The sequence below is a fragment of the Akebia trifoliata genome, chromosome 11, assembly GCF_017979445.1.
Source record: "Akebia trifoliata isolate Shusen 1 chromosome 11, ASM1797944v1, whole genome shotgun sequence".
NCBI classification, from domain to species: Eukaryota; Viridiplantae; Streptophyta; class Magnoliopsida; order Ranunculales; family Lardizabalaceae; genus Akebia; species Akebia trifoliata.
In genome coordinates this window covers 4,275,216-4,289,651 of record NC_141385.1, presented here as the reverse complement: position 1 = coordinate 4,289,651, position 14,436 = coordinate 4,275,216, and the positions used below count along the sequence as shown (strand labels likewise).

Here is a 14,436-nt window from a genome sequence, read left to right as displayed (position 1 = left end):
TATTTTTATTTGACTCAGTTGAGTCAACTCATGAGTTTAAATTTAGTTTTGCTCATGGATTTAATCGTGAGAGAATGATACTAGGGAACGCTAGGCGGGAATACATATTTTCATCATTAAGTAAAATAATTACTTTGGATGAGAAATTGAATTCTAGAGAAAGCACTTAGAAGAGAATCCATTTTACTACTAGTAAAGGATAAAATTGATATTTCATTAGGATCTTACACGTGTTTTGATGAAAGTGAACTGCCGAGTACAAGTGGTACTTGGAGCAGGTCGGAATCCAGTCTAAGCCAATAGAAGGGCAAAACATAGATAGAGATTTGCCTTGTTGGTATTAAATTAATATATTCGCACGATCAAGCTCATCAAGTTTCAAGATTCTAGGTGAAATCCCAAGAATCTTGGAGCACGACAAAACGATTGCTTTGACCGTGGGATCCCCCATGATCAAATCCTGAATAAAGAGGAAAACTTGGTCGGATGGAAATCCTATATATTGAAGGGATGACCTAGAGCTATGAATCCTTTTTTGGCTACCTCTAGATTCGAGTGAACACATGTTAATCCCTTATGCAACTCTAATTTGATTGTCAGAAGGTTATTAACAAGTATTACATCGGTGCTAACACGGAGGAGCGAGTGGTATTTTTTCAGAGTAGCATGGCAGAGTAATTGGAGGTAAGACTCAAATTTTCCTTTACACTATCCATTTTTCATAGACAATCAAATAGACCCTTAATTTTTTTTATTTATAAAAATCTGTCAATCTTGAAGCTCTTCTTAAAAGTTGAACTGTTGAAGCGAGGACTTCTTTTCTTTAAGCCTGATTGACAATGAAAAATTCAAGGGTTCTTAGTTAAAGATGGAAGATAATGACATTTTGGTCATTTTCTCTTTAGTCTCTAAGAGAAGACCAATTTCAAGGGTAAGTCATCCATTAGTAAACACAGCAAATCTATGACATGAGCCAGGTCAGCAATCCACGATCCGTGTGAAGCCCATGAAATCAATTACAGCCGCCAATACCATCCACCTAATTTACGGTCAAGATCTATTCTCTCCCCCGCCAAAAATTTGAACTCTCATTATAAATATCCACCAATATTCCGCCTAAATTACAAACCCAAATCTCTCTCTCTCTTTCTCTCGCCAAGTTTCAAACCTTTACCACATCTCTAATGGCGCGAACGAAGCAGACAGCAAGGAAATCCACCGGAGGAAAAGCTCCGAGAAAGCAATTAGCAACAAAAGCCGCGAGAAAATCAGCTCCGGCGACCGGAGGAGTGAAGAAACCCCATAGGTTCCGGCCAGGAACAGTAGCTTTGAGAGAGATCAGGAAGTATCAGAAGAGTACAGAGCTTCTGATCCGTAAGCTTCCTTTCCAACGTTTGGTTCGCGAAATCGCTCAAGATTTCAAAACAGATCTGAGGTTTCAAAGCTCAGCAGTTGCAGCGCTTCAAGAGGCTGCAGAGGCGTATTTGGTTGGTCTGTTTGAGGATACTAATCTCTGTGCGATTCATGCTAAGAGGGTTACGATCATGCCTAAGGATATTCAATTGGCTCGTCGGATCAGAGGAGAGCGCGCTTGAAGCCTTTTGTATATGTTGATTGTTGAATTAGGGTTAGGGTTTTGTTGTTTTATCTTTGTTAAGTGGTTTATTTTGAATGTCAGTTGTAATTTTGTTAAATGAAATCGGGTTTTAGATCTCATTTTGTATCTGTTTTCTAAAGGAAGGAAATCACTATTTTCGTTAAATTTTCTCTAATTTAACTTTTTGTGTGATTTAGGTTTCCACTTGTTCGTGAACGTTTGGTTAATATTGCTGAAATTACCTAACAAGATAATTTAAAAAATATTTACCAAAATGGTCGTCTACACATATGGACTTACTAAACCAATGGAGTCATGGTCTAGATGACCAATCTGATAAAAATGCAAATACAAAGGAATTGTCAAGCCCTTGGCAACAGTGCAAGTACATCTCATGTTGTAACGTTCTGTAAGCGTTCCAGTTTATTCATACAACATTAATTCTATTTGCAAGAAAATTCTTACAAATTGAAACTTCCAAACATATAATGTTAGATGTGAATTGTATATGAAATCAGAACACAATTGTGGTCATCGCCCAACAACTTTTTGTTGCACAATCTTATTGAGGACTTTTATGATCCCTAGACTTTGATTCAAAAATCAAGACATTTTGAAGTGGACACGTGCATTGATGTATTTACTTTCAAGGAGTTTTTTTTTTTTTTTTTTGGTTTATAGTAATTACCATGTCAAACATACAAGGGTAGTTCTGTAACTAATAAGGGTATTTTTATAAATTAGAAATATCATTCAATACACGTGAGTACATGTGATTGGTGGATCTCAATCAACACCTCAACATTTGCCACCACATAAGTTACATTCTAAGGAAATTTTTAAAAGAGATTTTAGGCATTAATTTTCTAGATTGTAATTTATGTGGCACGTGTTGACGTGTGAAAAGAGGGTTTCAATCCTCTACCTTGGGTGCAGGGGCGGAGTTAGGATTTTCTTGTAGTGAGGGTAAATTATGATTAATTGTATAATTAAAGAACTTAAATGAAAGGAGGTGAGGGTATGGGGGCAAAAATTGGAGGGAGATGAGGGTGTGGGGGCAAATGGGGAGAGAGGTGAGGGAGTGGAGACAAATGGGGTATGTAATTAGTTGAAAATATAGGAGTGTCTTAAAGGTCTATGGGGGCAGTTGCCCCCACAAGCTCCTTACTAACTTTGCCTTTGCTTTGGTGTATACAATCTAGTTTCAAACTAAAAATAAAAATGAGTCATGATAATTTAACACTTTTTTTCGATTGCCTTCTGTACGCCTCTCATCACAAAATCATAAATCCTTTATTTCGAGATACACAAGAAAAAGATTTATGGTTATACAATTGTCAAGTTGAGAAGTGTATAGAGTGTGTAAAAAAAGAGTGTTAAATTATCAGTAGTAAAAAAAATGAAAGATAGAAAATGAAACGGAGAAAGAATAGGTGCATTTATGAAAAGAAATTACTCACAAAATTCAGGATCAACCAATCATGTGAGCCCGCGTGTATTATATGATCACTAATTTACCAAATTACCCTTGTTAAGATGACGTGGCACCCGTTAGGGAACTTTGAGTAATGTGACAAGAAATTCTTTGAGAAAAAAATTACTGGTGTATTTATATCATTAGAAAAGGGTATTTAGGTCAATTTATTTATATGGAGTACGATTACCGCTACGACGTCGATATCAATTTTAAATAGTAAAACATCGTTTTCTCCCCCACTCGTCCGCGTGCGGATGCGCAGTAGAAATTCTAGTCAAACGGTCAAAGCTTTGAAAGTTTGACTACTTATTATGTTGGTTATTGAGCTGGTTTCTTTCGAAGTTGGCGATATTTTAACGGGTTGAATCTTTTGTGGATTTGTTGTCAGCCTAGTGGACCGTCGTCCTATAGCCCAAATCATTTTAGTGAGAATTACTTAAAAGGACCCTGGTGGAGGGGTTTTTTTATAAATAACTCTTAAGTTTTGGGTCAACCTAATAATCCATTTAATACAAAATTTCTTCCTTAATAGTCCATAATTGTCGAGCTCATCACTTTTTATTGTCAAACTCGACAATAATTAATCATAACTTAAAAGTGTCGAGATCATAAATAATTATAGTCCAACTCAAAATAATAATATTACGAATTCGACGATATTTATTATATTATTGAGAAGCCAATACTTTTAAGTCAAGTTTAATTGCTGTCGAGTTAGACAATATTTTCTTAAAAAAATTGTCAAACTCAACAATAAAAAGTGTTGAACTAGACAATAAAAAGTGGTGAACTCAACATTGTAAATGTGATCCAAATTTTTCATTTTTTCCTTTTTTTACTTTTATATTGGATAAATATCTTCAACATTTAAAATGCATATATCATAATCATGAAATAAATATTTGAGCGAAAAGTTATGATGTAATCCAAGAAAAATTTAAGGGTCTCAATTTTGTTCATTTTTTTATATATAAAATACATCTAAATGTTTAAAATTATGAGTATATTATTCTCCATTCGTCATTCACCATAAAAAAATTATTGTTGGAAAACCTAATTATGTGAAGAAGATGAGAAAATAGTAGTTTAGGTATTTCAAAATCAGTATATTAAGAGATGAGGTTCATGGGAAATTAAGAAAGATTTTTTTTTCCTAAATGGACTACTAAGATACCATCCAAAACATAAGGACTATTTAGAAAGAAACTCCTTCACCAAGGTCTTTTAAGTTATTTTCCCATCATTTTGTGATGCAAAACACCTTAATCGGATCAAAACCAAAATTGAATTCGTTAACCACGAGCCTAGGACAAGGATTCCAGTTCTCATAAGAGTTTGATTAAATCTGCTTATTAGGAAGCGATTAATAAAGACTTTTCTACTATTGATGATGGAAGATGTGTTCCTCAAGAATTGGAGAGACTTTTAATCGATGATGTATCTTGTAACTTTATTTATGACAAATAATATTGGTGGAGGCACATTCAATTCCAACTTACCAATAAAAAAAACTTATCATATCGATTTTTTATCAACCATCTTCCAATTTGATAAGCATCTGACTCACGATATGTTTGAAATATATTAGTGATGTATAATATATAAGGGTTTTACTCTAAAAAAAAAAGGTGAAAGATAAAATATAGTAAAATTGGAGGTATATTATTAAAAAATAATGGGGATGTGAGGAAAGACAATAAATTTGGAAGGATAAAGAGGAAAGATAATAAAATGGGATAGTGCGGATCCCACTACATTGTAATTGGAGTTGGATCTTGGATTTAATGTTATAATTTATCATATAAATGTGATGCATATACATAGGATGACATTCAAGGCCTTAAAGAGAGTCAAAAATTGTGCCAAACATTTTTTCAATGTATGGGTTAGACGTTTCAGAATGGGCTGATTTTTTGTAAGGATGATATCTATGACGAGGAGATCATCCTCACAAAAAATCAACCCATTCCGAAAAAATTCTAACCCCATCAAAGTTCATTTACAAAAATTGGATGGTCCATAATACTTTAACTTGTAAAATAGGGTTAGAAGTTTTGGAATGAGCTTATTTTTGTTGAGGATGATCTCTTCACCATAGAGATCACCTTCACCATATATATATATATATATTAAATATAGGATCATGATTGACATCCAATGGGATGGTTATTTTTTTTTTGATGATCTCTATGGTGAGGAGGTCATCCTCACAAAAAATCCCATTCTAAAACTTCTAACCCCATTAAAATTGGTTTACAAATTAACAATAAAAATCGACAATCCATAATTCTTCAACTTGTAAATCACTTTGACGAGGTTAGAAATTTTAGACCAGGCTAATATTTTGAGGTTGATCTCCTCGCCAAAGAGACCATCCTCGCAAAAAACCAATATGAACTGAAACTTTAATCTATATAGGACAAATTTTGGCTTCCAACGTTGGTTGATGAACGAGACCGGACATTAGGGAGCCAACGCCTTTGTCCTATATGGGTTAAAAGTTTTGAAATATACTGGTTTTTGTGAAAATGATCTTTAGGTTTAGAATTGTGGACCATTGATTTTTTATCGTTAATCTGTAAATCACTTTTGATGGGGGTTAGATGTTTCAAATTAAACTGATTTTTTGTGAAGATGATCTCCTCACAGCCCAATCTAGAACTTAAAAGATATATAGACAAATTTGATCTCCCAATGTTTGTTGTCAAAGTGTTTTGTCATATCTGGGCTAAAACTTTTGAAATGGGCTGATTGTTTGGGAGGATGGTCTCTATGGTGAGAAGATCACCCTCACAAAAAAATCAATCCATTTTAAAACTTCTAACCCCAGTTTATAAGTTGAATAATAGAAGACCGTCAATTTTTATCGTTAATTTGTAAATGACTTTTGATGAGATTAGAAGTTTCGGAATAAGCTAAATTTTTGTGAGGATGATATCTTCACCATAGAGATCACCCTCACAAAAAATCAGTCCATTCTGAAACTTTTATTCATAAAGGACTAAACTTTAACTACAATTTTGGTTACAGAACGTTGTCCTTATATATATTGTTCTATTAAGTACTAGGATTGATTATCGAAACAAAACTAATTTGGCACCAATTAGATCAAAATTTGAACCATTGATACTTGAATCGAGAAGCCCCCCCACCCAACTCAAGGATTAGAACATGTGATTATGAACCATGGTATTTCCATTTGAATCCCTTGCCAACAATCAATGGCCCAAAAGGGATTTCCTTTTCTTTGCCTCGTAGAATAAGTTGTTGTTTATAAGATCATAAGCTTTAATTGATTTAGAAGTGGTTATACCCAAAAAAATATCTATCAAGTACCATTTACATATTCACTCTCTAAGGTTCATAAACTCTTTCAACAAGATATTTTCTTGATTATAAATTGATAATAATTTATCCAATTGAGAATAATTTGCAAAAGGATATATTATTCAATAATGATAAACATAAACTATATATCAAATCTCATTTTTAGGAATTGGATGGGAAAAAGCACGGAATTCAAAACTTCGGATTCTGAAGAGGAAAAGGCAAAAGAAAAGGAGCAAAAAACGGAGGATAAAAACGGGGAAAATAAAGAGACAGCAATACCAGAAACTTGGGATACTATTATATTTGCTCAAGCAGTAAGAAGTTCTATATTAATAATCCAATCGATTCTTAGAAAATATATTATATAACATCAAAGTGACGACTATCTTTTAAAAGAAAAAAATTATTCTCATTTATATTCCGATGTACGAGGGAGATTCACAGAATAAAATACAAAAGTTTTGGACACAAAAAGGGTTCATCATTATTAAGATGTTTTCATACGTATTCGAAAATTAGAAATCATGGTTGGTTATCTTTTAATTCATATTTAATCCATTTCAAGTGAAGTGTTTTTCTTCTATTAACAAATATTTTAGCGATGGAAGCATTTGTAATGAAATTAACAAAAATTTTAAGAGAGTTTTCTCAATCTTGGGAGAGAATATATAAATAGTACTTGGATTTGGAGTATGCCTCTTAAAAATGTTTTATAAGAGTGGAGTATATTTTAACATCTAACCCTAAATCACTCAATTGTACCATGGGTTTCCAATTATCATTCTAGTTAAATTATTTCTCTTATGACAGTAAAGTTTTGATTTAAGGTCTCAAATATCATTTATTGACTATATGAATCCGTGGACCCATGATTTTCTACTTAATGTGTTAAGGCCTTCCATTTGGACTTTTGGATGATCTAAGAGTTTGATGAAGTATTTTGCCACTTATCTTACATCATAAATCATCGCACTTTTGTTTCAAACAATTGGGAGATAATTAATCCTAAGGGTTGGTTCAATGGTAATTTTGAATCAATAAGCGGTGAAAGTCCATAGGTCGTGAGTTCGATATACAATATGAGCATTAATTCCTCGAGGTCATCTGTGAGGGCACACCCTCACTTGGTCGATATGTGTGAGTATTGAACGTGCTTGGGGGAAGGGAATCGCGCGCCTTGGCCCAGTTGCTGGCTTTAGTTCTTTCAGTCTCACTAGTCAGACATAAGTTTGGATATCCCGTCATAAATAAAAAATAAAAAACAAAACAATAATTGGGAGATAATTAATTAAGTTTTTTTTTCTTTTTTTTTTTTTGAGTGAAAATAACTCTGATTTTTTTTTTTTTTTCTTTTAAAGAACTTCCCATTTGGAATCATTACTTACTTGAGATACCAAATTAGGAATTTTTGCAAGAGATTGAAAATGAGGGTATTTCCGTCATTTTATTGTGTTCACCAAAACCCTAAAAAATATTTACATTATGAATATTTAAAGGAGTTTGTGGCCCTACTAATCAAAAGAGAATTTTGGATTCACTCTAAGAATCATGATTGATATCATCAACTCTCATGTGTACAAGTCTCGTCTGGTTTTCACTTTTTGGATTTTTCTGCTTCCAACCTGCCCAACCTATATTCCCATGTGATCTCACTTCACAAACTCACCCTTATTCCTCCCCTCTTATTACAAAACTGCCATTCTTGTCGTGGTCCCTCAAATCTCTGAAGCCAAATAATTGCACCTATCGGGTTGTTCTTAATGTCTGATCAAATGCTTCAATCATTATCAAAACGAGCAACCAACCTTGGGCCCACAAACTTATTTGTTTGGGGCCCACCATTAATTAGACCTATACACCAATAGTGATCCACGTGGGAAAAAGCCATTTGATCTAGGATTGTCAATGGATCGGGTCTGGATACGATTGGATCAGGAAGTAATAGATTCGATAAGCATTGATAACTCTTCTCCAAAGGATTTTTTATTGGATTCAATATTTCCTCCCAATCTCGATCCAATAACGATAAATAAAAAAATTTATCAAATAATTATTGGTATAAATTAAATTTAGATACTTTCTTATATTTTGATCCAAATATACTCGATTAAGATGTTAGACCAGAACCTTATTGGATCGGATCATTATTGGAATCCAAATCTTCCACTAGATATGATAGGTTTTCGGGTTTAATTTGATCCATTGACAGCTCGAACTCTTCCTTTCTTATTTTCATTTTGTCCAGGAGTCCAATAGAAATGAGACACGGAAGGTACCACAGAATCTTCAGTACAGAATACAGTATTGGATTATTTCCCATCCGTTACGAACGGATATCCACGTGGCCGACCCCTGAGTGTCTCAACAGTGAGCGACAGGAACAAGTGTCTTCTTGTTCTAGAGGGTAATTTTGTCATATTAGCGAATTAGGTGAATATAACGGCTACGAACAGGGACATTTTCGTCATATCAAGTGAAAAATTATTATATCGCTTCCTTTCCTCTTCACATCTTCATCTTGGTTTTTGCAACTCAAGCTCTGAAACAGAAGCCCCACCACCCACTCAAGAAAAATCAGATCTTTGTTCAAAAAGGTTAATTTTTTCGTCTTTTATGCTTATTTTTTCTCGATTTTTTCATTTTTCTTTTTTCCTTTGATGGGGAAAGTAGATGATGGATTTCGATAACGAGCTCTTCATTTGCTTCGCTTCAAGACCATCTTCTTCTTCTTCGATGAAGATCTCTTCGAAACCCATTATCAGTCCTGGCCGTACAGACAAGTTAAGAGAACCCACAACCACGATAGCCCTTTCTTCGTCTCTGAGCAGGAGACTTAGAAGCAATGGAAGCATGAGAGGTGGGCAGTCTTCACCTATGTTTCCAACAGGAAACAAGAAGAGAGGTTGTGCGTTCGAGAACCCAGAACCATCTTCCCCTAAGGTCACCTGCATTGGCCAAGTTCGTGTTAAATCGAAGAAACAGGGGAAGAAAATGGGAGCCAGATCGAGATCAAGTAGAGACTCGAGTTTCAGAAAAACAGAGCATCACGAAGAAGGGATTTTGGCACAGAAGAGTGAGCAAGAGTGCTTGCCTCATAGAAATCAAAGATGGGTTCATCTTCCTTTGTCGATTTGTGAGGCGTTGAGGGGATTTGGAGCTGAATTCAACTGTTTCCTCCCGTGTGGTGGACGGTCTACCTGTTCTTCGACGAATGAGAGAGAAAAGGAGGAGAAGAGGAGAACGACGACAAGTTCCTGTGGGGCAGTTTTCGCGAGATGGTTGATGGCTTTGCAGGATGGGGAGGAGGAGAAGAGGAGGGAGATGGCATTGGTGGTTGGAGAAGAAGAGAGAAGACGAGAGAAAAGAGCAGATTTGTTTGGTGAGATAGAGATTGAGATTGAAGAAGAGAAAGGAGAATCAAAGGGGGAGGTGGAAGATGAAGAGGAGAGGGTAAGTATCTGCATTCCCCCTAGAAATGCTCTGTTGTTGATGAGATGCAGATCCGAACCTTTGAGGATGTCTGCTCTTGCTAATCGATTATGGGATTCTTCCAACACAAACATCGAAGATGACGAAGAAGAAGACAGTGAAGATGAGGAAGAAGAGAGAGAAGAAGATGATATTTCAGTAGCTGAAGCTGTCGAAAAATCACAGAAAGAAGAAAACCCAGAAGATCTTTTGAAAGAAGAAGAACAAGTAAACACAGTGAAGGAAGAACAACAAGAAGAACAAGAGGTGGAGCTTAAAGAAGAAGAAATGTTAAATGGGTCTTCTTTTGAAGCTGTGAATCAACTCGAAAATACAGAAATAAAAGAGAAAGAAGAACCCAAGTTGGAAGATAAACTAGTTGAGAAGGAAGAGAAGAGATCAAGCTCTTCTTCTTCTTCTTCTCTTGAAGAAGAAGAAATCATATTAAATGGGTCTTCTTTTGAATCTCTTGATCAACATGAAAATCCAGAATTAGAAGAAGAAAAAGAAGAATCCATTTTACTGGAGGCGGAGATATTAGTAGAGAAGGAAGAGAGGAGAGCAAGCTTTTCTTCTTCTACTTCATACTGTGAAGTATCCGTACAGTTTGAAGGAGTATCAGTAGCAGTAGCTTCGGATGAGAGAGTTGAAGAAAAGTCAACCGAAGAAGAGAAAGAGACCCAAGAGAGAGATTCAGAAGTAGAAGCGATAGAGACCCAAGAGAAATCTTCAACCATAACAGAGCAAGATATCCATGTAGAAAAGTCAAAAGCAAGAGAAAGTCAAGATGAAGAAGATGAGTTGCCGAATTGTTTGTTGTTGATGATGTATGAGCCGAAGCTATCAATGGAGGTCTCGAAGGAGACTTGGGTCTGTAAAACGGACTTCATCAGATCAAGGCCTGATAAAAAAGTCGTCTTAATCAACGGTAGAGATGAGTGGAAGAACAGAGTCAGTACAGACTTCAATCCTGCTCCACCACAACAGCGTAGTCGATCATCTTGTTCTAATCCCGCACAGGTGATGGGCCCACCATCAATGGCGACCATGATTGAGCAGAAGCTAGTTAATGCCGTTGCGTACGAACCCTTCGTGCTCACTCGCTGTAAGTCTGAGCCATTGAGGTCATCGGCTAAGCTGGTCCCTGACCCTTCTTGCTTCTGGATTAACCAGAAGCTTGAACCTCATCGATTAGGTGTCGGCGCGACTGGAGTCGGCTTATGAGCTGAGCCGAGATAGAAGGACTTGTTTGTTTGTTTGTCGCTTTTCATCCTCTTTTCTGTACCAGAACGTGAAGCTGACATGTTTTCATAAATTTTTGTACATCCTTTCTTAGTAGAAAATTTTCCTTCATTTATTTAAATTTTAAACCTACTTGGCTTCATCATAGGCCTTTTTAATTTTTTTTATTTAGTGGGTGTAGAGGTAAATCACATATTACCATAAGCTACTCAACTCTCTGCTCCGACGGAGTGCTCCTTACTCTTGTGTGATAGCACCGATGTAGTATCTACCAATAACCCTCTAACGATCAAGGTAGAATAGCAGAAAAGTTTCTTAAGTTATAACTTGAGTCAGAGGGAAGCCCAAAAGGATCCCCAACTCTTGATCCTCTTACTTTAAATAAGATACCCTTGGGGGATATGATTTCCTCTTTGGTTCCTCAAAATCAAGGATTTTTTCATCGGATATCCCATGATCACCATGATCCTAACCAAATTAGAACTATCATTATCGTGTCTCTGGATTCTTGGGATTCTCCGTACGCATATACTGATTTACTCTGCCCTGCCATCAGGGCAGGCATCCATCTTTGTCCTGTCCTTCTATTGAGTAGGCCTAGATTATTGCCTAATTTGAGTACCACTTGCCTCCAGCAATTGCTTCTCTACTTTATAATCTATGACTTCATTAGGACACATGTAGGGTCTTGATGAAATATCGATTTTACCGTCTACAATTGGTAAAAAATCCACACACGTCAAGATTTGTATTGATCTATTGAGATGCTCTTCCAAAGTTTTCCTCATCTTAGTTTAACACACCATTCACCCAGGGGCGGAGTTAGTAAGGAATTGGCGGAGGCAATTGCCCCCACAAAACTTTAAGACACCCTTATATTTTCAACTAATTACATGCTTCATTTATCCCTACTCCCTCACCTCTCTCTCTCTCTCTCTCTATTTGCCCCCACACCCTCACCTCCCTCCAATTTTTGCCCCCATAAAACTTTGAGACACCCCTATAGTTGCAACTAATTAAATGCCCTATTTGTTCCCATTCCCTCTCTCCCCATTTGCCCTCATAGAACTTTGAGACGCCCCTCTATTTTCAACTAATTACATACCCATTTGTCCCCACTCCCTCACTTCTCAATTTTTTGTTAATGACGTTGCCCCTTGACCCGGACTTCTCAAATATTAATTGGGAATTACCTAAATATCATTTTCTTCAACTTCTAACTAAAAACCTCTTAATTTCTCCCTAAAACCATTCATCTTCACTGTACAACTAACCATAATTTGCCCCCACTACAAGAAAAGCTAGGCTTTGCCCCTATCTCTATCTAATTAATGTTTCATAAGCTTCACTAGAATACTTTTTTAATCAGTTGGATAATTCGAATCAAACCACACATCCAAAAATGCATCTAATGTCTTGGACTATAACTCACTAATCTGCCTATGGACAATTACATCACTTTCATTTTATTATTTTTGAAAATGCTAGATTCCAACTCCATCATCAAACAAATAATTGAGATAAGAGGAATAACGAATATTTCCTAAAAATCAATACTTATCGCCTAGGAACCAATACAATTTTTTTTTTTTCTTGGGGTACATTTTTCTTGAAAACCTATATTATCTCAACCGTTTGTTTGATGGAGAGTATCAACGTGAAGCTAAAGTTTTATTTGAAAATATGAGTAACATGCCCCATTTGTTCCCACAGAACTTTGAGACACCCTTATATTTTCAACTAATTACATACCCATTTGTCCCTACTTCCTCACCTGTTCAATTTTTTATTGATGACATTGTCTCTTGAACGGGACTTCTCAAATATTAATTGAAAATGACCTAAGTATCATTTTCTTCAACTTCTAACTAAAAGCCTCTTAATTTCTCCTTAAAACCATTCATTTTCATCATACAACTAACCATAGTTTGCCCCCACTACAAGAAAATCTTGGCCCCACCCCTGCATTCACCCAAAAAAGATTTTATTCATCAAAATAATTCTATAATCAAAATGATCCGTATTTTGATCTAAATTAGGGATCTAGGTAAGGATGTTCATTTAAAAAGGAAAAAGATATTCAGCACCTCTATCTTTCCAATCTTTCAATGATAATTTTAGACTTCCTCATCTTGAAATACTTACAATATTATGAGAAGAGTGGTAATTTTCTGACTTGAAAATTTTTACTCGATCTATACGTAATTGACATGGCAAGGGCACATAATAATAGATCTTTTTCTTTAGGATACACAAGGAAAACGATCAACGGTCTTTTGCCATTGCCACATCACCTAAGTACAGATGGAGTGAAAATTTTCGAGTAAAAAAATCATTAGCGTTATGAGAAATCTAGTCCCCTTCGTAACCTACGATTATATTGTCCAATTTTTATGAATAATCTCTAGTCACATTCTGATTTTGAGGGGACCAAGACTTTTGATCTCTTGGCTATGTCCGGAGGTTTATTTCATATCTATGAGTGTGTTAGAGAGGCTAAGAAAATACGGATGTTCGAGATCATGCCTATGTATCTTCTTCATCGATAGGATTCCCATCATTTGCAGGCTCCAACGAAGGACACAAAGGAGAGGCACCGAAATTCATTTAAAATATGAAAATTTTGAAATTCATTCTTGATTTGATAGGCCAAGTTGAATTTTGGTAGCAAAAAAATCCTACCTAGAAAACTTAAATGGAGCTAAAATTTAAGGAGTATAACATGTCTCAGGAGGAGTAAATTCTCATCTTACTAAGATATTTGATGGTATTATAAGATTGTTTTGTTCCACTAGGAAATGTTGTTCTAAGGTTGGGTTGGCTTATAATAACATCACTCGACTCTAAGCTAAGGCACATCCTAATTTCGAAGTCCATGCAAAACATTTCTCTTTAACATCCGATTTCCTAGGCTGTGTTACTGACTAAATTTTGTTTTAACAATTTTGCTAGTTCAAGTGGGCATGGCTTAAAATTTTGTTTCGTTTCAAAATAGTTTTATTGAAATGTTTCATTTTTTTTATTATTAATAATATCAAAAATTAAGTAAGTTAATGGAGGTGCGGGTAATTGAATCTCATGCCTCTTGTATGTGAAGCGAGCGTCGATATTTTTTAATGTTTTGAGATGAAACAAGAGTGAATCAAAATAGTGGAAGTTTTTTGCCTTTTTGGTGGTTTTACTTAGATCCAAGGAGAGAAACCTTGGTGGTTCTGGGTCGTCTTCTCCTCTTCTTCTCTCTTTCTTTCTTTCTTCTTTTTGTGAGTGTATGCGATCTTTTTCGACTACTCAACTCGATCAAAGCCTTTGAACTTGGTCTTTT

The 14,436-nt window shown here is 35.5% G+C and overlaps 2 protein-coding genes across 2 annotated transcripts; both read left to right on the top strand.

The window, feature by feature from the left end:
* The first annotated feature begins 1,121 nt into the window (after positions 1-1,121).
* On the top strand, positions 1,122-1,762 carry LOC147390456 (histone H3.2). Its single transcript, XM_086458746.1, has one exon. The coding sequence runs from the start codon at positions 1,185-1,187 to the stop codon at positions 1,593-1,595; it is 411 nt and encodes a 136-aa protein (XP_086314872.1). The 5' UTR covers positions 1,122-1,184; the 3' UTR covers positions 1,596-1,762.
* Positions 1,763-9,077: 7,315 nt separating this feature from the next.
* On the top strand, positions 9,078-11,096 carry LOC147390455 (uncharacterized). Its single transcript, XM_086457888.1, has 2 exons — positions 9,078-10,275; positions 10,363-11,096. Exons 1-2 carry the CDS (start codon positions 9,078-9,080, stop codon positions 11,094-11,096), a joined length of 1,932 nt encoding a protein of 643 aa, XP_086314014.1.
* Positions 11,097-14,436: the final 3,340 nt, after the last annotated feature.